General features: G+C 38.5%; 1 protein-coding gene across 1 annotated transcript in view; it reads left to right on the forward strand.

The window, feature by feature from the left end:
• BTAF1 (B-TFIID TATA-box binding protein associated factor 1) overlaps positions 1-24,848 on the forward strand; it is a 97,241-nt gene that overhangs the window by 7,334 nt on the left and 65,059 nt on the right. The window contains exons 2-5 of the mRNA XM_044240097.1: positions 7,544-7,667; positions 12,541-12,655; positions 16,144-16,290; positions 21,953-22,116. Of these exons, the coding sequence (XP_044096032.1) occupies positions 7,544-7,667; positions 12,541-12,655; positions 16,144-16,290; positions 21,953-22,116 (550 nt within the window). The remainder of the gene's footprint in view (positions 1-7,543; positions 7,668-12,540; positions 12,656-16,143; positions 16,291-21,952; positions 22,117-24,848) is intronic.

The raw sequence follows: 24,848 nt of genomic DNA on the forward strand, positions 1-24,848 counted from the left end.
AAAAGAAGTTTTAGCCAAAAGAAGTATTGTGGTAAGTACTGTGTTTCCACAGTTAGCCCTTCTTTTAACTTCCTTTCTCTTCTGACCACCTAGCTTCTGTCACATTCTCCTTCACCAAGGGCCCTACCTGCTCTCCAACATAATTCTGGCCCTGTCTCATGCCCTTGCCCTTCCCCCCACCAGTTGCCATACCAGCCTTTTCCTGGTATTGTGTCCTGGCCGTGATGCTTGCCTCATAGCTGGCTGCCTTGGGGTAACAGGACAGATTGCCCTCTTGTCAGATCCTGGTCAGCTCATCCCTTTGTTCTTCCTTTTGTGTGGTGTTTATTCTGCCATTCTGGATAGAGGATGGGAGATCTTCAAAAAACCAAAGACGTATTCTTATATCCCCATTCCTCTATTCAAGGAGGCAAGTTTGGTTACCACCAACGTGGAAGATGTGAGGATAAATAGGCCTGGATTAGGTGAGAGAGTGGACTAATCTGTTATCCCAGGACAGTTGGCTGCTGGAGGAGCAGAGGTTACATGACACGGCATTGGAATAAAAGGCTTTGCATAAAGGAGAGACGAGGAACTGTGTGGCTATGAGACAGGATCAGCATTAGGTTAGAGAGGAGTCAAAAGGCCAGGAGTGTGGCTCTAATGAAGCTGGGAAGCAGGAGACTAAAGGAAAGTTTAGGAAGGGTGGAGATTTTTGAAGGAATACAGTGCCTACTTCATGGTCTCTTTCTCATCTTGCTCTTTGGAGCAGGTATAACTGCCTTGATGTTCTGAATGCTGGAATACTGCTGGGCTGATTTTATCACTTACTGAAACATTACCTTAGCATCAGTACTGTTTGTTTTTTGTTTTTCTTTTTTTTAAAGATTTATTTATGAGAGAGAGACAGAGCTCATGTGAGCAGGGGTGGGTGCAGAGTGGGAGAGAGAATCACAAGTAGACTCCCTGCTGAGTGTGGAGCCCAGGGCTGAGCCTGATCTCATGATCCTGGGATCATGACCTGAGCTGGATGCCTAACTGACTGAACCACCCAGGTACTCCAGTTCTGTTATTTTTACAACTTGTTTTTATATAATATAGCTATTACAAATTAAGGGTGTTTCTCAAAGGAAGCAAAAAAAATTCTAATATAGCTCACTTTTTTTTTTTAGCATACACTTTGTTTACTTAAAAATGATGTATAAACGTGGCCCTAAGAAGCTTGCACTTTAATACCAACTAAAGAATTGTTTTAATACTGAGCAAAGACATTGCAGAGGCACTGTGCAAAGTATTGTGGCAGAGAAAAAGAATCTTTGGAGGAAGTGAAGCCTCATGAGCATAAGACGTCATGGGATGAATTAGTGTAAGAGATGCCCCAAAAGAGCATAAGAAATACCAAAATGGTTATTCAAGTTGAGAATTCATGTAGATTTCAGAAGAGGAATTAATCTCTATGATACAGCAACCTGAGATAGTTTCAAGAGGGTAAAGGACTTTAAATCTTGATGGATGGGAGCTAGTTGAAGAATTGAGACAAGAAAAGACATTCCAAGTGGAAAATGGTATAGAAGAAATTGTGAAAATCATAAAGGTCCATGTTGGGGAGGTACTTAATTGTTTTTGATTACTGTCTGTTAGACAATGATGAGCTATTGACAGTTTTAGAGTAAGGTAATAATTTGATCAAAAGATGCTTTAGGAAAAAATCTGGCAATAAGATCACGTTACCTTGGAGTTAAGCTCACCAGGTAGTTGAAACTGTGGCTCTCATATGGACTAGATTGAGGATGATTTGTGATGTGTTATCGTTTAAACAAGTAACAATATAGTTTCCTCAGGGAACTGGTGAGGTGAGGAGCCAAGGATTGATTATGGGAGAATGTACATATTAAGAGTTAGGGATACCAGAGGAAGAATTGAGAATTCAGATATGAACAGGGTAATATAATGTGAAAACTTAGGTTAAAAAGTATCTTAAAAATGGGGTACTTACTGATATCAGATGTGATAGAAGAGTCAAGAAAATAGGACTTAACCAAAAGAAATTGAATTTGGAGTTTACAAGTTCATTGGTGACCATCAGGTGTGCCATTCAATAGAAGAGAAGAATAGAAACTTGACTGATAAGGATTAAATTGTGTGTAGTGAGGAAATAAAAGAAGTGATTTTTTCCCCCAGATTTTATTTATTTATTTGAGAGAGAGAGCAGAAGCAGGGGGAGCGGCAGGCAGAGGGAGAGGGAGAAGCAGGTTCCCCACTGAGAAGGGAGCTTGATGTGGGGCTTCATCCCAGGACACTGAGATCATGACCTGAGCCGAAGGCAGAGGCTTAACCGAGCTTCCCAGGCACCCAAAAGAAATGATTTTAAACATTTGTTCATGATGCTTGACAATAAAAAAGAAAAAGCATGCTAGAAGATGAAGGTCAAGCAGTTTATTTCCTTTTCAGAGACCTTTGCATATTTGAAGGTAGAAGGGAATGGGTTAATAAGGCAGTGATTTAAGGCATTAAAGAAAGGATAATTGAATGAAGATAGAAGGGGATGGTATCAAGGAAACAGTAGGATAATATCTAAGCCTTGAAGAGGGGTGAGGATAGTCTTTCCATTTGAAATAGAGAGGATGAGTGTAAAGAGCAATCTTTGGAGATAGTGAGGGGAGAACTTAAGACAATTTATGTTCCAAAGGCTAGAGATCCACTCAGTGAAGTATGTAGTCCATTCCTTTTTTTTTTTTTTTTTTTTTTTTTTTTTTAGTCCATTCCTTTTTAAGGCATAGGGAATGGTATTAGGGGCTTGGGTAAAGAGGATATGATTGGGGAGAACTTTGGAAACTGTCCATTTTCTTTTAACTTTTTACACACAGATTTATAAACAGGTTAGTATTGTCACTTCCTTACAGTGTTCATTTTGCAGCTAGTTTTGCTTTTGATCAAAAAGGCAGAATCTGGGATACCTGGGTGGCTCAGCTGGTTAAGTGTTTGCCTTCGGCTCAGGTCATGATCCCAGTGTCCTGGGATTGAGTCCCACATCAGGCTCCTTGCTCGGAGAGGAGCCTCATTTTCCCTCTGCCTACTGCTCCCCCTGCTTGTGTGCACACTCTCACACACACACAAATAAATAAATAAAATCTTTAAAAAACAAAACAGAGTCTCTGTAATGGAAAAAGAATTATGTAGTAGTTGAAATCTTTCTAGAGGTGAAGTCTAAGGAACTTGGCATCAAATAAGTCGAAGATATGACAGATGTTATGTTACATAAGAAAAAAAAGTGAAAAAAAAAACCCCTCACAATGATGCAAAACTGTAAAATACACTTAAATTATCTAGTTTTACCCTCCAAAGTAAGAGGTTAAGCGAAGTTAACTTTCTTAAGTCCTCCAACATGTGACAGAAGTAGGACCTCTAAAAGTCTCCTAACTTCTAGTGTAGTTTTCCATTTTGCCCCAGTTTTCTGGAGGAAAGTCCTAAATCTATGTAAACTGTGTCTATATATGAGAGGCCAGTATTGTGATTTTTTTTTTTTTTTTTTTTTAAAGAGTGGGAGAGAGAGAGGGGTCGGGAGTGGGAGAGGGAGAGAGAATTTCAAGCAGGCACCATGCCCACCGCGGAGCCAGAGACGGGGCTAGATCTCACAACCTGGAGATCCTGACCTGAGCCAAAATCAGATCACCACCCCGGTGCCCCAAGAGCCTGATACTGTTTTTGTTTTATTTTTTTTGACAGAGAGAGCAAGGCAGAGGGAGAGGGAGAAACAGGCTCCCTCCTGAGCAAGGGAGTCTGACACGGGGCTCAATCCCAGGATCCTGGGACCATGACCTGAGCTGAAGGCAGATGCTTAAGTGATTGAGCCACCCAGGTGCCCTGAGCCTGATATTGTTATAAAGAATACATGCAGCAAGTCCACCTACAGTAGCATAAACTTGATCTAAGACTAACCTGTTCTTTGTAATAAAACTTACTTAATTTTTGATAAATTTTCCTGCCATATAGTATGGAAGATTTTTTGTAAAGATTTTATTTATTTATTTTAGGGAGAGCACAAGCAGCGGGGAGGGGCAGAGGGAGAGGGCGTTGCAGACTCCCTGCTGAGCAGGGAGCCCAATGCAGGGCTTGCTCCCAGGACCCAGGGATCATGACGTGAACTGAAGGCAGATGCTTAAGAGACTGAGCCACCCAGGCATCCCAGATGTTTTGAAATTTCTTTTTTTTTTTTTTAAGATTTTATTTATATATTTGACACAGATAGATCACAAGTAGGCAGAGAGTCAGGCAAAAAGAGAGGGGGAAGCAGGGAGCCTGACATGGGGCTCGATCCCGGGACTCAGACCATGACCTGAGCCGAAGATAGAGGATTAACCCACTGAGCCACCCAGTGGCACCCCTCTTTTTTTTTTTCAAGATTTTATTTATTTATTTGACAGAAACAACGAGAGGGGGAATACGAACAGGGGGTTTAGGAGAGGGAAAGCAGGCTCCCCGGGCTTGATCCTGGGACACTGGGATCATGACATGAACCAAAGGCAGCTGCATAAATACTGAGCCACCCAGGTGCCCCTGTCTGAAATTTCTTTCTGCAGATTTCATGGACAATATCATACAGTCACAGCAATGTGCAGATGTTTGTTGTGGAGGTTCAGAGATGATCCTCAAGAACTTTAACATCACAAGTTGATTTTTTTTTTTAAAGATTTTATTTATTTATTTGACACAGAAAGAGATCACAAGTAGGCAGAGAGAGAGAGAGAGAGGGAGAAGCAGGCTCCCTGCTGAGCAGAGAGCCCGATGCGGGCCTCACTCCCAGGACCCTGAGATCATGACCTGAGCTGAAGGCAGAGGCTTAACCCACTGAGCCACCTAAGCGTACCAACATCATAACTTGATTTAAAGATGAAAATAATTTAAGGGGAATTCTGAGAGTTATATATGGGATGGGTAAGGGAAATCATTTTATGAGGAAGGGACTTAGTCTTAGAACTTTTAAATAACACCAGCTGTCAAAAAATTTTATTCTCCCTTTTCTTACTGTCTCTGAGTCACTGTTCACCAAATCCTGTAGCAAAACCTGATGAATGAATGGGTAAAGGCAAGTATTTAGATGGCCTTGAATTAATAAGGAGAAATACTGTGTTAGCAAGTGGGATGTGTCTGTATATATAAAGTAAATTAATTTTTGTATGTCTTACAAAAATTAATTTCTTTATAATCACTCTGTGTGCCGTTCAGTATATTGGAAGCAGGAACTGTTATATTACTCTGGTTTATGCCACTGGCTTTTTTATTACCTCACATATTTTTCTTAAAATTTGTCCTTCCTACATACCCTTAACTATAAATTTGAACCTTACCTCTTAGTGTTTTGTTCGGAAGCAGTTAAAAACTTTTTATAATACTTTAGCGTTCTTGAACACCAAAAGTGTATTTTAGTTCTATTTTTTATTAATTACAATGACTTTGTGCTTGTTAGTGACTGGCTAGTTTGATAAATATTATCAGAAAAAAGAAAAGAACAATCCTGTCCATTTCATCTGCCTCTAAAGCTTTATCTTTTCTTATAAAAGGTTTTCAGAGCTTTGTTGTGTAATTTTTTTAGCTCTTTGTGATAGAAAAATAACCCCAGAAGTAAAATATGAGCTTCATTGAGACCTTACTTTCTATTTCTTATTAGATAAAATTTGAAAATATATTCACTAAATCTTCCCTCATATAGGATTTAACTTTGCCCCTTGTCATCCTCTATCTTTTTAAAAAATGTTTTTACAATTTATTTATTTATTTTAAAGAGAGAGTGTGCAAGTGCACAAGTGCGAATGGTGGGAAAGGGCAGAGGGAGAGGAGAAGCAGACTCCCAACTGACTGTGAAACCCGACTCAGGCTCCATCTCACCACCCTGAGATTATGACCTGAGCTGAAACTAAGAGTTGGATGCTAAGCTGACTGACCCACTGGACCCCATCCTCCATCTTTTTAAAAGTACCCATTTATTCTATATATGAAATATGAAGCTGCCTTCTTCTCATTACCTACAGCATTCATTTTGCCTCACTAATTAGTAGTATGATAGGAAAGCTAGACTTATGATATGTGGATGGTTGGTGTAGTTACTTGTGACTTTGCCCTTCTAAAACCTTAGGATTTTCCTGTATTCCAAAATAATAGTAACACAGTGTTCCACTTCTTATTACCTATTTCAGGTATAAGGCACTGTGGTATTATTCCAAGCTTTATTCATTGGATAAATGGCAGAATTGGAATTTGAACTGTGGTGTTGTAGCTCTAGAATTGATGCCATTATGCTATATGCCTTTCGAAATATTTTACTCAGAGGTCTTATTTATTGTCATATTTGTTGCTTCTATACAAATGGCCCCATATACCTTTATACCTTTAATCTCAACTCTTCCTGAACTTAAGATCTCTATTCCAGCTATCCTTTTTGGTCTCTCCTAGCTATCTTGTCCCTGCCACTAGTAAACTTACCAGCTTTTCCCATGGTATTTTCTCCACTGTTTCTTCCCATTTTAAAAATGACATCTTTATTTTCTAAGATTCAGAGTTCGAGAGTCCTTTAATTTTCTTGACATTTCGTTATTGTACCATGTGTGTTTACTGTCTGCAGCCTCTCTCTCAATTTCTTCTTTTCTTTAATTTTAAAATTTTATTTATTTATTTGAGAGAGACAGAAAGTGTGCATGTGAGCAGAGGGAGAAGCAGACCCCCCCCCCCAGCAGGGAGCCTGATTCCAGGCTGTGTCCCAGGGCCCTGAGATCATGACCTGAGCCAAAGGCAGCTGCTTAACTGACTGAGCCACCCAGGCACCCCACTCCCAACTTCTTTCTAGGCTTCTTGCCTAGATGGTAGTTCAGGTCTGCACTTTTAACCTAAGACTCTCTTAAAGCTTTCTTCCATTACACTTCATGCTTCATACTGCTGCCAGATTAATCTTCCTAAAATAGAGTTCCAGTTCCATTGCTTTCTTGAACCCAAACCTTCATTCATGATCGACCTATTAAGGTCCATCTCTTTTTTTTTTTTTTAAAGATTTTATTTATTTGTCAGAGAGAGAGGAGCGAGAGTGAGCCCAGGCAGACAGAGTGGCAGGCATAGGCAGAGGGGGAAGCAGGCTCCCTGCCAAGCAAGGAGCCTGAGGTGGGACTCGATCCCAGGACACTGGGATCATGGCCCGAGCTGAAGGCAGCTGCCCAACCAACTGAGCCACCCAGGTGTCCCTAAGGTCCATCTCTTAACACCATTTATTTCATGAAGACTTTTCAATATTACACAGTTGGGGATATGTAGTATTTATTACCTCTGTTCCCACTCTTCAGAGCACGTTGTACTTCTTTTATGACACATATGTTACTGTCCCCTGTATTCTAATTATTCGTGTACTTGCCTTCCTGCTTATCCTGCCCCCAACTGCAGGTTCCTTAATCATAGAAATTCTCCCACAGCCCTAGAATAGGTCTTCTTCATTCATAAATGCTGAACACATTTATTGACTTAAACTTATACCTATGAGGAAACATGTTTCAGAATAATCATTATATTTTTGTTATTTTAGGCTTGATCGTCTTTTTATCTTACTGGATACTGGCACTACTCCAGTTACAAGAAAAGCTGCTGCACAGCAACTTGGAGAAGTGGTAAAGCTTCATCCCCATGAACTAAACAATCTTTTATCTAAAGTAAGAAATCTTTTTTAATTTTAGTATAAAGCGATTGTAGAAGTTTGTCTGTGGATAGGAGTAGAACAATAGAAATTGTCTTATTAGTGGCATTTTGTGGGTCTTCCAGTTCCATTAACTATCTTACTATTTCTCCAGATTTTTTTTTTAAATTGGTCTTTCTTTTTTATCACAAGATTTAAATTTTTTTTTCTTTTACATCAAGTTTAATTATCTTAGGGATTTGACAATATATAACCTTTTGCCTGTGGCACAAATTTGAATCTGACCCAATTTGGTAATGAACTAAGTTGTTAATCTAGTTTGTTAGTGGTCTGACTTGTTCCTAACGGCTAGTAATTATATCATAGTTGACAGTCTTAAAATGGATTGAGTACTCATGGGAAATAATGGAAATATATGAGAAACTAGTTATTACATTTTAAGTTATCACCTGTTTGAAAGTGGAGGTTTTCTGCTTCGATGGATCAGTGTTTTCAAAATACTAGCCTATATTCTTTCCCTAAGCAATGACTGTATTTTTACTGAACTCTGGGCTTGTAGAAGTGTGCTTGATAATGGTAAGCAGCACTTTCCATGTGTTTAATAATTCTCTGACATGCAGGGGCGCCTGGGTGGCTCAGTCAATTGAGCATCCAAATGTTGGTTTCAACTCAGGTCATGATCTTCTGGTTTGTGGGATTGAGCCCCATGTGGGCTCTGACCTCAGTGGGGAGTCTGCTTGAAGATTCTCTCCCTCTGCTCCTGTCCCCAACCCTCCCTCCTCATGTGCATGTACATGTTCTCTCTTTATCTCTCTCTAAAACAAATCTTGAGTAAAATCTTTTTCTGGCATACGAAGTAAAAACTGGAGTGCTTTGTGTGTTGGGGGTTTGGATTGGAAGGAGGGTGGGAATAGAGGATATGGTTGGGGTACAATATGGAAATCCCAAGGTCCCTTTCTTCCTGCTGGTCTTATTCCCTCCTTCCTTCCTTTCCACCCACCCACCATTTCTTCCCTCCCCACCCTTTCCCTCTCTCCCTCCCTCTCTTCCTTTCTTTTATTATCTTTACTTATGTAAGAGAGAGAAAACATATGAGCAAGGGTTAAGAGGAAGAAGGAGAAGCAGACTCCCCACCAAGCAGGCAGGGAGCCCAGTGTGGAGCTTGATGCCACAACCCCAGGATCACAACCTGAGTCAAAGGCAGATGCTTAACCGACTGAGCCACCCAGGTGCCCCTTATCCCCTCCTTTCATTCTCATTTGTCCCTTCTTGATTCATATGAGTACTAAGACCTTTTGAATATACAAATCTCTGTGATATGGTTCCCATCATGAGGGCTGACTAACTTTTCCAGTGTATTTACAACTTAGATATTATCAGAACTTTCTAACTAATACGTAGATGAGGAGACAGCTACTTGATAACCACAGGCTCCATGTTCTCAAAGTGAAGAGGGGCATGTATTAGACACTATTCTACTCATGCATAAGGTAGGGTATAGAGAGGCATACCCATTTCTTGTCACCCTAGGGTTTTCCCCTGAATGATCTGAAACTGGAAACAGCAGAATTAATTTGTGCTGAACTGAGGAAAGGTTTCCAGCCTTCTGAGTTCTGGTCTTCTTAACTTTGATCCTGGCATATTGGCTGCCCTCAAATAATTCCAAAAGAGGCAAAGTTTGTCTTTCGTACCTTCTCCCCTCTTACCTTCTCTTCTCTCCCCTCAGTGTTTTCCTGTTGCATTTTGGTTTTGTTTTTAAAACTCCTTGTTGTGTGATTCAATTGTTTTATCTTACTTGTTTAAAGATTTTTTTTTAAGTTTTTTTTTTAAAGATTTTATTTTCAAGTTACTTTTTTTAAGATTTTATTTTTAGTATAGTGCTTGTATTTACAGTCCCAAGACCAAGAGTCAGATGCTCCACCCACTGAGCCAGCCCGGTGCCCCTCAATGATTTTAGATACGTGCAATCATTACTGCAACGTAATTTTTAAAACATTTTTATTTCCTCAAAAAGAAACCTCATGCCCATTAGCAGTAATTCTCCATCACTCTCCCTCCCATACCTAGTCCTAGGTAACCCCTCATCTACTTTCTGCCTGTAGATTTGCCAGTTCTAAAAATTTTATATAAATGTGACCAGTTTATTTCACTTAATATTTTTAATTTTCTTTCATATTGAAGCTTGTTTCATTACTTCATTTCTTTTTATTGCCAAATAATATTCCATTTTATGGATATGATATGAATATATTATGTGGATATATCACATCTTATCTGTTAATCAGTTGATGGACATTTGAGTTGTTTCCCCTTTTTGGCCTTTGATGAATAATACTGCTATAAGAATTCATGTACAAGTTTTTGTGGGGCATATGTTTTATTTCTCTGGGGTTTATACCTGTGGATAGAATTGCTGGATCATATAGTAACTTTTTTTTTTTTAAAGATTTTGTTTATTTGACAGACAGAGATCACAGTAGGCAGAGAGAGAGGAGGAAGCAGGCTCCCCACTGAGCAAAGAGCCCAGTGCGGGGCTCGATCCCAGGATCCTGAGATCATGACCTGAGCCGAAGGCAGAGGCTTTAACCCACTGAGCCACCCAGGCGCCCCTATAGTAGCTATTTTTAACTCTATGAGGAACTGCCAGACTGTTTTCCAAGCTGGCTCCATTGTTTACATTCCTAACAGTAGTGTTTGAGAGAGCTGATTTTTTTTTACATCCTTGCCAATGCTTGTTATTAACTGACTTTGAATGTTCCCGTACTAGTGAATGTGAAGTGATGCGTCATTGTAGTTTTGACTTGCATTTTTCTGGTGACTAGTGATTTTGAACATCTTTTCACATGTTTATTGACCCTTGGTATATCTTTTTTGGAGAACTCTCCCTTCAGATCCTTCACCCATTTCTTATTTTTTGTGGGGGAGGGACAGAGGGAGAGAGAGGGAGAATCTTAAACAGGCTCCATGCCCAGTGTGGAGCCCAGTGTGGGGCTTGATCTCACAACCCCTGAGATCATGACCTGAACTGAGATCAAGAGGCAGACACTTTACCATCTGAGTCACCCAGGCTCCCCTAGATCCTTTGCCCATTTATTTATTTATTTTTTTAAAATTTATTTGACAGAGACAGCGAGAGAGGGAACACAAGCAGGGGGAGTGGGAGAGGGACAAGCAAGCTTCTCGCTGAGCAAGGGAGCCTGATGCGGGGCTTGATTCCAGGACCCTGGGATCATGACCTGAGCCAAAGGCAGACACTTAATGACTGAGCCACTCAGGCGCCCCTCCTTTGCCCATTTTTAAGTGGGATATTTGTTCTTTTAATATCGAATTGTAATAGTTCTCTATATATTTTAGATACAAGCACCTTATGAGGTATTTCATTTGCAAATATGTTCTTCCAGGGGGCGCCTGGGTGGCTCAGTGGGTTAAGACTCTGCCTTCGGCTCAGGTCATGATCTCAGAATCCTGGGATCAAGTCCCGCATCGGGCTCTCTGCTCAGCAGGGAGCCTGCTTCCCCCTCTCTATCTCTACCTGCCTTTCTGCCTACCTGTGATCTCTGTCTGCCAAATAAATAAATAAATAAATCTAAAAAAAAATGTTCTTCCAGTCTGTGGTTGTCTTTTCACTGTCCTGATAGTACCCTTTGAAGCATAAAAGTTACCAATTTTGATTTAGTTAGATTTATCCCTTTTTCATCCCTTTTGCTTTTGGGGATCAATATCTAAGAAATCTTGCCTAGTCCAAGGTCACAACAATTTACCCCTGTGTTTTCTTCTAAGAATTATATAGCTTTAGATCTTACTTTTAGACTTTTGGCTCATCCTGAGTTATTTTGTTTATATGTGTGCGGTATTAGGTGTTCACAATAATTATTTTGTTGCCCAAGCACCATTTGTAGAAAAAACTATTCTTTCACCCATTGAATTATCCTGGCACTCTTGAAAATCAGTTGACCGTAGACAGTTTTTTTTCTAGACTCTCAATTCTCAATTCCATTGGTCTGTGTATCTGTCCTTTTGCCAGTGCCACACTGTCTTGATTACTGTTGCTTAGTAGTAAATTTTGAAATCAAGAAGTGTGAGTATACCAACTTTATTATTCTTTTACAAGATTGTTTTGGTGATTCTCGGTCCCTTGTATTTCCATATAAATTTTGGGATCAACTTGCTCATTTCTGCAAAAATCTCAGCTAGGATTTTGATAGTAATTTTATTGAATCAGTAGATCAATTGAGGGAGTATTACTTAGAACAGTATTAAATTTTTAGATCCACAAACATGAGGGGAGGTGTCTTTGTGTTTGTTTATTTAGATCTTGTTTCATTTCTTTCAATGGTATTTTGATTTTTTCTGTAGTTTTCAGTATATGAGTCTTGTACTTTGTTAAGTTTACATTTAGATATTTTATGCCTTTTGGTGCTATTATAAATGGGATTTAAAAAATTTTATTTTTAAATTGTTTATTGAAAGCATTTAGCAAAACAGTTGATTTTTATATATTGATCTTCTTCTTCCAGTCCTGCTGAACTCACTTGTTCTTTCTACTAGTTTTTACAACTTAACCCTTTGCATTAAGTAATGGGACTTGATGAAAATAAACATTTTGTTTTTTCCTCTATTAAAAGGTAGGTTATTTTTTAAATGTATTAAGTAATTTTTAACTAAAAGTTTCCTGTTTCCTTTTTTTAAGGTATAGTGATATTTCCTGTGAGTGATAGAATTTGTAAATAATATTAATAATTCCAAGATGTTTTATATAAATTTGTATGTAAAGTCCCAATAGCTGCTAAATTATAATTTAATAAAAAGTAAATTTGTATTTCTCTGTTCTGGCTACTTTGAACAAACAATATTTTTGGTATAACTATTCTATCTTATAATTTTTTAAGGTGTTGATATATTTAAGGAGTACAAATTGGGATACCCGGATTGCAGCTGGACAAGCTGTTGAAGCTATAGTGAAAAATGTACCTGAATGGAATCCAGTACCAAGAACCAAACAAGGTGCTTTTAAGTGGTAAAAATAGTTTGCAGTAAATATCTACCTATAGAATTAACTATACATTTTATATTTTAATAATTTCAATTTTAATTTAAACTTAATTTTTTCAGATACAGTTTGTCAGTGATTTTCACGATGCTTTTATTTTTTTTTTAAAGACTTTGAGACAGAGTGCATGTGAAGGGTGGAAAGGGGCAGAGGGAGAGGGAGAAGCAGACACCCTGCTGAGTGCAGAGCCCCATGTGTGACTCAGTCCTAGGACCCTGAGATCATGACCTGAGCCGAAGGTAGATAGCTGACTGAGCCACCTAGGTGCCTCTTCCACCATGCTTTTATTTTATTTTATTATTATTATTTTTTAAAGATTTTATTTATTCATTTGACAGAGAGAGATCACAAGTAGGCAGAGAGGCAGGCAGAGAGAGAGAGAGAGAGGAGGAAGCAGGCTCCCCGCTGAGCAGAGAGCCCGATGCGGGACTCGATCCCAGGACCCTGAGATCATGACCTGAGCTGAAGGCAGCGGCTTAACCCACTGAGCCACCCAGGCGCCCTTCCACCATGCTTTTAAATAGCTACTAGATAAACGATGTTTTCATATATATATATATAATCAACCTGTTTTATTTATTTATTTCTTATTAACATATAATGTATTATTAGCCTCAGGGGTACAGGGTTTTCATATATATTTTAAAAATTATTAACTATACAGTATGCTTGATTTAAAGAGATTATTGCTTCTGTCAAGAATTTATGTCTTTAAAAAAGAAACTAAACCAGTGCAGTGTAAATATTTGAAGCAGTGTTTTTTCTTGTTGCTGGGAGAATAGTGTAATTATTTTCTAAATTTAAGCACATTTATGTATAGGTATTTGGAGGGGTCTTTAGTTTCTAATGATTCCTTTACATGTCTTTTAGTGGAAATTATATTTCTGCCTGCCTGGAATAATATTTAAAAATGAACATATGCTGGGGCGCCTGGGTGGCTCAGTGGGTTAAGCCACTGCCTTCGGCTCAGGTCATGATCTCGGAGTCCTGGGATCGAGTCCCGCATTGGGCTCTCTGCTCAGCAGGGAGCCTGCTTCCCTCTCTCTCTCTCTGCCTGCCTCTCTGCCTACTTGTGATTTCTCTCTGTCAAATAAATAAATAAAATCTTTAAAAAAAAAATGAACATATGCTTTTAAAAATTTGTAAAGGTATACATTTTAATTAAACAAAAAAAATTTTTTTTTTAATTTTTTTTTTAAAAAGATTTTATTTATTTATTTGACAGAGAGAAATCACAAGTAGGCAGAGAGGCAAAGAGAGAGAGAGGAGGAAGCAGGCTCCCTGCTGAGCAGAGAGCCCGATGTGGGACTCGATCCCAGGACCCCAAGATCATGACCTGAGCCGAAGGCAGCGGCTTAAACCACTGAGCCACCCAGGCGCCCCAACAAAAAAAATTTTTTTTTTTTTTTAAAAGATTTTATTTATTTATTTGACAGAGAGAGAGATCACAAGCAGGCGGAGAGTCAGGCAGAGAGAGAGAGAGAGAGAAGCAGGCTCCCGCCAAGCAAAGAGCCCGATGCGGGGCTCGATCTCAGGACACTGAGATCATGACCTGAGCCGAAGGTAGCGGCTTAATCCACTGAGCCACCCAGGCGCCCCCAAAAAAATTTTTTTTAAAGATTTTATTTATTCGTTTGTCAGAGAGGGGGTTAGAGTACAAGCAGGGGGAGAGGTAGGCAGAAGGAGAAACAGGCTTCCACCTGAGTAAGGAGCCCAATGTGGAACTCGATCCCAGGACCCTGGGATCATGACCCGAGCTGAAGGCAGACACTGAACTGACTGAGCCACCCAGACATCCCTAAATGAAAATTGTTTTAAAGATTTCGTTTATTTGTCAGAGAGAAAGAAAGAGAGCACGGGAGGGAGCACAATTAATTGAGGTGTCAGGCAGAGGGAGAAACAGGCTCCCCCCTGAGCATGGAGCCTGATGTGGGACTTGATCCCAGGACCCTGGGATCATGACCTGAGTTAAAGGCAGACACTTAACCTACTGAGCCACCAAGACGTCCCTTAAGTGAAAATTTAATGTGGTGCAACCTGATTTCATTTTCAAGTCATTTTGATAACATCACTTTTATCATACATTTTAGCTTGTCTAAAATTTTTGCTTTAATTATTTGGCACCTGTTATGTTGAGAGACTATTAATTTGTCCTCTCTCAAATAAAATATGTAACTAGAAGTTATAACTTGTTTTAAAAAGGAGCTCTTTCTTTTTTAGCTTATTTTCCCTGCTTATTTTGGTATATAGAGATATTAGAACTCAGATTCTTTTTATAAAACATTAAATTAGTTAAACCAGCATTAAAATTTATGATAAGGTTGCTTGTCATCACTGAAGAAATTAAAATAATTATAGTTTAGTTTAATAAATGGATTATATGCAAGTACTAGCTAAACTGCTAAATGAACAAGGTAATATATTTAAAAATTTATAATGGCATAACATTTTTGGGGGGGAGGAACGCAAAACATTTTATGATACTTTTAGGGATGAATATATAATTTTAGCAATTTATCAGGTGATTTTAATTTGCTCATATTATGAGGAGTCCTCTTGAATGAATAGCTGCTTCATATCATAGATACTCCTTAGGTGTAGGGACAAATGATGCTTATTAGCTTTTATATGAATAAGTCTGTTTGTTTTTCAGATTAGCACTGTGATGAACTCAGTCTGTTACCTTGGTAGTATTTTCAAACAGTTAAACAGTAAATGGATGGGCGCCTGGGTGGCTCAGTGGGTTAAGCTGCTGCCTTCAGCTCAGGTCATGATTTCAGGGTCCTGGGATAGAGTCCCGCATTGGGCTTTCTGCTCAGCAGGGAGCCTGCTTCCTTCTCTTTCTCTCTGCCTGCCTCTCTGCCTACTTGTGATCTCTCTCTCTGGGTCTAATAAATAAATAAAAAATCTTAAAAAGTTTTAAACAGTAAATGGAGATAATGTCTTTTAAAGATTTTATTTATCTATTTGTCAGAGAGAGAGAGTGCATGCACACAAGTGGGGAGAGCAGGAGGCAGAGGGAGAAGCAGTCTCCCCACTGAGCAAGGAGTCTGATGCAGGACTTAATTCCAGAACTCTGGGATTGTGATCTGAGCTGAAGGCAGATGCTTAACTGACTAAGCCACCCAGGCGTCCCAATACAATATAATATTTAACAAACATTTCACTATGGGATCCATTTCTTCTTAGAATAATGTGCTTTTGTAATGAAAAACAGCTATACATACACCCAGCAATATTCTCATAGTTTGTACAAGAGGAACCACCAATTAAATAGTTTATTCATAAATAAGTGCTGATTGTAAATAAATCCACAATAGTTTTTCTACTTCCTCTGCCTTTTACTTTCCTTAAAATGTTACATGGCCACCACAGGTGGCTATTTTCTTTCATTCTGCACCTGGTTTTATGATTGAATTAAATATTTTTCAACCTCATTTAGAATCTACTTCAGAAAGTGCTATGGAAGATTCACCTACTACAGATCGATTGAATTTTGACCGATTTGATATATGTAGATTATTACAGCATGGAGCATCACTTTTGGGATCTGCTGGTGCAGAATTTGAAGTACAAGATGAAAAATCAGGTATGTAGTAGTCTTGTAGAAGAAAGTTTGAAATGTTTGTGTTCAGGCTGATTTATCACTTTGTATGCTACATATCAGTCATGCAAAATCTTCATAGATGTTACAAAATATAATTTGATAGACATTTGCTGTTGGGGAAGGGGAGGCATAGTGGGTGGAGAAGACAAGCAAAAGTATTTGGTCTAAAACTATACCATATGAATATTTTCCTCCTTTTAAGTGAATATGTACCATAATCTATAAATTGTTAATAAGTTACATATTAGTATTTCAGCAGGCATTTTATTATAGAGAAATCATAGTGTATCCCAAGATCCTGGGTCGAATAAATTTTAAAAGCGAGGATTAGTACAGTTTTTGATACTGTTTTCATAATTCTGGACATTTGAGAGGCTTTATGACAGCTTTCTTTTTATCATGTGTTTTAAAAATTTAAATAATTGGATCTCATGCTGGTGACCAGAGCAAACACTAAAAATGAAAAGATAAATCTTGGAAAGGAAATCGTCCCATTGTCTTTAAACTTACAGAATCCATCTGGATATAAAATAAAATTTTTGGCCATTCAGAATTGATGCCTTGAGTAGAAAAAAATGATGTTTTTAATGGGTTTCTGTAAGTAAGTTGCTCTTTTGACTAAAACCAAAACAGAACAGTTTCTGTTGCTAATAAAATTAATTACTCAGACACATCTGTCTAGCTAAGTTAATGAAATGATCACTCATTCATCTTAAAAAAAATGTCAAACAGCCATTTACTCTTGCATAATATAGCTTCTATCGAAGGATCTCTGGTTAACCTCAGAACAACATAGGTTGTTGAAATGTGCAGGTCCACTTATGTGCAAATTTTTTTCGGTAAATTCAATACGGTACTGTAAATGAATTTTCCTTAGATCTTAATGTTTTCTCTAGCTTAGTTTATTTTAAGAATATAGTGTATAATGTACAGATAAGTGTTAATTAACTGTTTATGTTACTGGTTTTTGATCAACAGGAGGCTATTAGTAGTTAAGTTTTGGAGGGGTCAAAGTTATACACAGATTTTCAACTGCTTTGGGCGTCAATGTCCCAATCTCTGTCTTGTCCAAGGGTCACTTGTAGTTTACTTATTTTGGGGAAAGAAGAGGAGAATTTGGTTAAGTTCCAGAAAAGCATAGTTTTTCTAATAAGGGAGGTAGAAGTCATTTCAAAAACTTAGTGATTTGAAAAAAATTCTCTCTAAACAGTAAGTTTTGTTTACTGATTTTACTGTTGTACTCATATGAGAGATCATTGGCCCCTATCCAGGAGTAAAAGTCAGTGTCACCATTGTCACTTAAAAAAAATATGTATTTGGGTCTTATCCTTGAGATTCAGATTTAATAGCTCTGCAGAGAGTTCTAGGACATTGTATTTATTTAATTTTTATTTTATTTAAAAAATTTTATTTAAATTCAATTTAGTTAACATATAGTATGATAGTTGCCTGTAACACCCAGTGCTCATTATATCGAGTGCCTTCCTTAATGCCCGTCATCCAGTTATCCCACCCCCCACCCCAACTCCCTTCCAGAAACCCTGTGTTTCCTGTGGTTAGAGTCTCTGGTGGTTTGTCTCTCTCTCTGTTTTTATTTTATTTTTCCTTCCCTTCTCCTATGTTCATCTGTTTTGTTGCTTAAATTCCACATTGTAAGTGAAAACATGGGATTTGTCTTTTCTCTAACTTAAGTCGCTAACTAGTTCCATCCATATCATTGCAAATGGCAAGATTTCATTCTTTTTTTTTTTTAAAGATTTTTTTCTTTTTTTTTAAGATTTTATTTATTTATTTGACAGAGAGAGAGAGAGAGAGATATCACAAGTAGGCAGAGAGGCAGGCAGAGAGAGAGAGAGAGAGAGAGAGAGGAGGAAGCAGGCTCCCCACTGAGCAGAGAGCCCGATATGGAGCTCGATCCCAGGACCCTGGGATCATGATCCGAGCCGAAGGCAGAGGCTTTAACACACTGAGCCACCCAGGTGCCCCAAGATTTCATTCTTTTTGATGGTTGAATAATATTGCATTGTATATATATCACATCTTCTTTACCCATTCATCTGTCGATGGACATCTGGACTCTTTCCATGGTTTGGCTGTTGTGGACACTGCTGTTATAAACATTGGGGTGCAGGTGCCCCTTTGGATCACTGCATTTGTAGCTTTAGGGTAAATACCTAGTATAGTGCAATTGCTGGGTTGTAGGGTAGGTCTATTTTCAACTTTTTGAGGAACCTTCATACTGTTTTCCAGACTGGCTGCCCCAGCTTGCATTCCCACCAACAGTGTAAGAGGGTTCCCCTTTCTCTTCATCCTCGCCAACCTGTTGTTTCCTGACTTCTTAATTTTAGCCATTCTGGCCAGGGTGAGGTGGTATCTCATTGTGGTTTTGATTTGTATTTCCCTGATGCCGAGTGATGTTGAGCACTTTTTCATTTGTCTGTTGGCCATTTGGATGTCTTCTTTGCAAAAATGTCTATTCATATCTTCTTGGGTTCTTTCCATATTTTGACTGTTGTTGACATTGCTGCTGTAAACCTTGGGGTGCATGTGCCCCTTCAGATAATTATGTTTGTGTCCCTTGGATAAATATCTAGTAGTACAGTTGCTGTAGGGTAATTCTGTTTTTAACTTTTTGAGGAATCTCCATACCTTTTTCCAGAGTGACTGCATCAATTTACATTCCCACCAACAGTGTAAGAGGGTACTTTTCTCCACATCCTCACTAACATCTGTTGTTTCCTGACTTGTTAATTTTAGCCATTCTGAATGGTCTGAGGTGGTATCTCACTATGGCTTTGATTTGTATTTCCCTGATGCCAAGTGATGTGGAACATTTTTTCATGTGTCTGTTGGCCATTTGTATGGCCACTGTCTGGAGAAAAGTCTGTTCATGTCTTTGCCCATTTCTTGACTGGATTTTTTGTGGGTTTTGGGGGGTTTTGAGTGTGATGAGTTCTTTATAGATCTTGGATATTAGCCCTTTATCTGATACGTTGTTTGTGAATGTCTTCTCCCATTCCGTAGGTTGCCTTTTGTTTCGTTGACTGTTTCCTTTGCTGTGTAGAACCTTTTAATCCTGATGAAGTCTGAGTAGTTCATTTTTGCTTTTGTCTTTAGAGATGTGTCTAGCAGGAAATGGCTGCAGCTTAGGTTGCAAGGGTTACTGCCTGTGTTCTCCTCTGGGATTTCGATGGATTCCTGTCTCACACTGAGGTCTTTCATCCATTTTGACTCTGTTTTTGTTTATGGTGTAAGGAAATGGTCCAGTTTCATTCTTCTGCATGTGGCTGTCCAATTTTCCCAACACCATTTGTTGAAGAGACTGTCTTTTTTCCATTGGATATTCTTTGTTGCTTTGTTGAATATTAGTTGGCCGTAGAGTTGAGAGTCCATTTTTGGGTTCTCTGTTCTGTTCCATTGATCTCTGTGTCTGTTTCTATGCCAGTACTATACTGTCCTGATGATTATGGCATTGTAATACAGCTTGAAGTCTAGGACATTGTATTTAAAAGAAAAAAACCTCTACGGGTAACTAATACATAACAAGGATTGGGAACCCCAGTTTTTGGCCAGCTCAGATTTTAATGTTGTTAAGTTGCAGTTTGCTGATTAGTGCTCATTTAAAATTCTCTAATTAGATTTTTCTTACATGTCTTTTTATCTGTGTTTGTTTCCTCATACATGAAGGATGCATACATGATTAGTGTAGGTGCTAGGCTGATCTTCCTTTGCAGTTGTGTAGGTTATTTCCTCCTTTCCCTGGAATGAGAAGTCTGATTTTGGGTTCTGTGTGCGTGTCATGGACTAGTATTACCAAACCATGTATGTACTATTTCTTCCTATACATACAGAACTATGGTAAAACTTAGTTTATAAATTACACGTAAGAGATTGACAACAATAATATAAAATAGAACTATTATAATGATATACTTTAATAAAAATTATATAAATTTCTCTAGAAATGTCTTTCTGTAATATACTCCCCCTTCTTGTAATGATGTGAGGTGATAAAATGTTTAGATGATGAGATGAAGTAAGGTGAACGACATAGAGATCGTGGTGTAAGTGCTAGGCTACTATTGTTAGCCTAATGACCTTCTGACCATATGTCGAAAGCAGGATCATCTGCCTCTGGACTGTTGACTGTGGGTAACTGAAACCATAGAATGTGAGACCACAGATGAGTGGGGATTACTATACCCCAGTTCCCATTCCTCCCTCCCTCCAGCCCCTGGCAACCACCATTCTACTTTCTGTCTTTATGAATTTGACTACTCTAGGTACTTCATATAAGTAGAGCCTTAACAGTTTTTGTCCTTTTGTAATTGGGTTGGTTCACTTAACATAATCTCCTCAGCATTCATCTATGTCCTAGTATATGTCAGAATTTCCTTCCTTTTTAAGGCTGAGTAATATTCCAGTGTGTGTTTATACCACATTTTGTATATTCATCCATCAGTAGATACTTGGGTTGCTTCTACTTTTTGGTTATTGTAAACAATGCTGCTATCTTTGAACATGGGTATACAAATATCTTTTTGATTCCCTGCCTTTATTACTTTTGGTTATATACCCAGAAAAGGAATACTGGATCACATTGTATTTCTATTTTTAATTTTTTTAGGAACTGCTATACTGTTTTCCATAGTGGGTATACCATTTTACATTCACACCAGCAGTGGACAAGATTTTCAGTTTCAGGGTGCCTGGGTGGCTCAGTGGGTTAAAGCCTCTGCCTCTGGCTTGGGTCATGATCCCGGGATCCTGGTATCGAGCCCCATATTGGGCTCTCTGCTTGGCGGGGAGCCTGCTTCTCCCCCACTTCTCTCTGCCTGCCTCTCTGCCTACTTGTGGTCTCTCTCTCTCTCAAATAAATAAATAAAATCTTAAAAAAAAAAAAAGGATTTTTGGTTTCTCCATATCCTTGCTATGTTGGGGGCCCATAGGTGGTACTAAGAATATGAAGATTATGACCTGCTGAATGAGAATGTATAAACCACATGGAGTTGGCACGTAGCTCCCCAGCATCGAGTTCCCATTTGGGGAAAGTGAAATACTCAGGTTGTTTTGATTGAAGACATGATTTTAGTTCACTCGCACAAAGGAAACAAAGTCACATTGGGCATGGAGCCTACTTAAGAAAAAATAAATAAGGGCGCCTGGGTGGCTCAGTGGGTTAAGCCACTGCCTTCGGCTCAGGTCATGATCTCGGGGTCCTGGGATCGAGTCCCACATCCGGCTCTCTGCTCCGCAGGGAGCCTGCTTCCTCCTCTCTCTCTCTGCCTGCCTCCCTGCCTACTTGTAATCTCTCTCTGTCAAATAAATAAATAAAACCTTTAAAAAAAAAAAAGAAAAGAAAAAATAAATAAAATCAGTTTATTTCTCTAGGAATGGATCTCATTTTATATATATTTGAGAATTAACAGTAGGGCAATGGGGGGATAGGTCAATGAAAAGTCCTAGAGTGTTTTGTTAGCTAGAACACTATTTTTTAATCATAGTTAGGACTCAAAGAGATTGTGAGTATGGTTTGTTTTGTTGTAATTTCAATAGTTAAAATTTTTAATCAAGTTTGGTCTTCATTTAGTAGAAAACTTCTTAAATGAAATTTAGAGGAAATGCATTTCTTTTCTGTTTAAAGGTGAAGTGGATCCTAAAGAGAGGATAGCACGCCAGAGGAAACTGTTGCAGAAGAAACTTGGTCTTAATATGGGAGAAGCCATTGGAATGAGTACTGAAGAACTCTTCAATGATGAAGATTTGGATTATACACCAACTTCAGCAGCTCTTGTAAACAAACAACCTGTAGGTAAAATCTTTGGTTGTTCGATTGCAAGTAATAACACAACGGTTTTGGCTCATGTTGCCATTTAATTGCAGTTAAAAAAAAAATGCTGTTCTTCTGCTAATTGCTGCTTGTACCATCATATTTTAGTATCTTCTTAAATGGATTTCTAACACCAGATACTTTTTTTTTTTTTTTAAGATTTTATTTATTTGACAGAGATCACAAGTAGGCAGAGAGGCAGGCAGAGAGAGGAGGAAGTAGGCTTCCTGCTGAGCAGAGAGCCGGATGATGCACAGGGCTTGATCCCAGGATCCTGGGATCATGACCTGAGACAAAGACAGAGGCTTTAACCCATTGAGCCACCCAGGTGCCCCTAACACCAGATTCTTAAGAGACAGAAGTTCAACCTACCTTGCAGACTCTGAGTTGACTATTAGATAAAAGCTGTGGGGGATCTTTTAGGAGTTACTGCTGTTGAGAGATCCTAGTTGCTTTTTCCTTTGTTTTTTAGTGGGAAAAAAAATAGTAAAATGCTTTGAGAATGTGGAAGATAGTAAGGGCAAGTATGATGGTACTAAAAATCTTTAGAGCTATGACTTATTCTTTTATTTGAGAAAGTAACAGACATGGTAACAAGGACACTTTCAAACAGTGCAGAAAAGTATACAGTATGAAGTAAAAGAAGTTTTCAGTAATTGACTCCCATGTCATGTCCCACAGACAACCCTTTATAAATTACTTATACATATATACACGAGTATATGTGTCTTTTAAAACCATATTTACCTTTTCCCATTTCATATAGCTGAACGTATCAGCATATACAGATCGATTATACACATTTTTTTGATAGCTTCGTGCTCTGTTGTAGTATTGGCTGTACCATAACTTTGCTCTGCATTCCTCCCTTTTCTCTATTATTCCAATTTCCACTGGATGCCTACATGCTGCTTCTGCCCTTTTCTTTCTTTCTTGTTTTTTTTTTAATGTCGTCCCAACAGTAAAAGCTATGACTGTCTCCTCAGAAAAATTCACATGCAAATGAAATATTACCATTCGAGCGGTTTGGTATTCTTTCCTCTTGCCCCTGCAATATCTTTTAGGGTTTTCTAGTCCTTTTTAGAATTCCTGCTTTGTAGTCATGAAACATTTTACCTTCTATTCTTTTGACCTTTGCCTTTGCCTTTATACTGGATTCTCCGAACTATCAGATTTTGGTAGCTTTTTTAGGGTTAAGGGAGTATGTGTTATGAATAACTTTTGCAGACAGGAAAGTAATTGGAACATTCTAGAGGAAAAAAAGAGTATAAAGAGGCAGAAGGTATAATGACATCAGGAAGGAACAGAGAGAAATGGGGTACAAAGGGAAGCATAAGGTGTAAATAAATAAAGAAGACAATAGAATAAAGGAGGATGAAAATGTAGTAATGTGATCACAGTGTGGTAATTGTGTATGATACCAAAAAAAGGTGGGCCGGGTATATTAGAGAAAATAGGCTGTAGACGGAATAGTTGTATATGGAATGGACAACAGCCAGTTTAAGGTTTGCAGGATCCAAGTTGGGTTGGCCTTATAAGTTATGGACCTGTGGTAGGAGTTGTTTAATGTTGCCCTTTGCCCTAGGTTCATCACTGCTTATATTTATGCCAGTGGTCCCTAGACCAAGACTATAGCAGGGCATCCATACGAGTGACCCTGATTGGTTGTCAAAGTGTGAATTTCAGTTGACTCTTAATCTGTTGTTGAGAGCAGAGAGGATTTTTAGGCTTGAGTTCAAAGCATTTCTGTCTCATAGCCTTTATAATGTCATGAATGGAAAAGAGCAAAAACAGGAGACAGGGGCCCCTGGATGATGCAATCTGTTGAATGTCCGGTTCTTGGTTTTTGCTCCGGTCATGATCTCAGGATTGTGAGATCTCGAACCTGGTATCGGGCACTGAGCTCAGCAAGGAGTCTGCATAGTTTCTCCCTCTCCTCCTACTCTTCCCATGTGTGCATGGGTGTGCTCTCTCTTTCTTAAGTGAATATATAAATCTTAAAAACTCCAAAAAACACAAAAGCAAAAAACAGTAGACAGTGACTGCTTTAAGAAGAAAGGAGCAAGGGGCACCTGGGTGGCTCAGTGGGTTAAAGCCTCTGCCTTTGGCTTGGGTCCTGATCCCAGGGTTCTGGGATCGAGCCCCAGTTCGGGCTCTCTGTGGAGAGCTTCCACTCTCTCTCTGTCTGCCTCTCTGCCTATTTTGTGATCTCTGTCTGTCAAATAAATAAATAAAATCTTTAAAAAAAAAAAAAAAAAGAAAGGAGCAATATGGGCTAAGTTGACTATAGGATGCTGGATCACTTATGGCTGTAATTTTTAGTTCTTTCAACAGATAGCTATTAGTATATTGATGTTCTTTATTATAACTTATGGGTGGTGTTATGGTTGTTATTTTGTTTTTATTTTAAATCTGGTATAATTTAACATACAGTGTTATATTAGTTTGGGGTGTACAATTTATTGATTCAGCAATTCTGTACATTACTCAGAGCTCATGAAGATAAATGTACTCTTAATCTCCTTCACCTGTTTCACCCATACTTCCATCCACCTTCCCTCTAGTAACTATCAGTTTGTTCTCTATAATTAAGAATCGTTTTTGGTCTGTCTCTTTTTTTTTTTTCTTTGTTTTGTTTTTTAAGTTCTACATATGAGTGAAATCGTATGGTGTTTGTCTTTCTCTGACTTACTTTGCTTAGCATTATCCT

This window comes from Neovison vison, chromosome 2 (genome assembly GCF_020171115.1).
Source record: "Neovison vison isolate M4711 chromosome 2, ASM_NN_V1, whole genome shotgun sequence".
Taxonomy (NCBI): Eukaryota; Metazoa; Chordata; class Mammalia; order Carnivora; family Mustelidae; genus Neogale; species Neogale vison.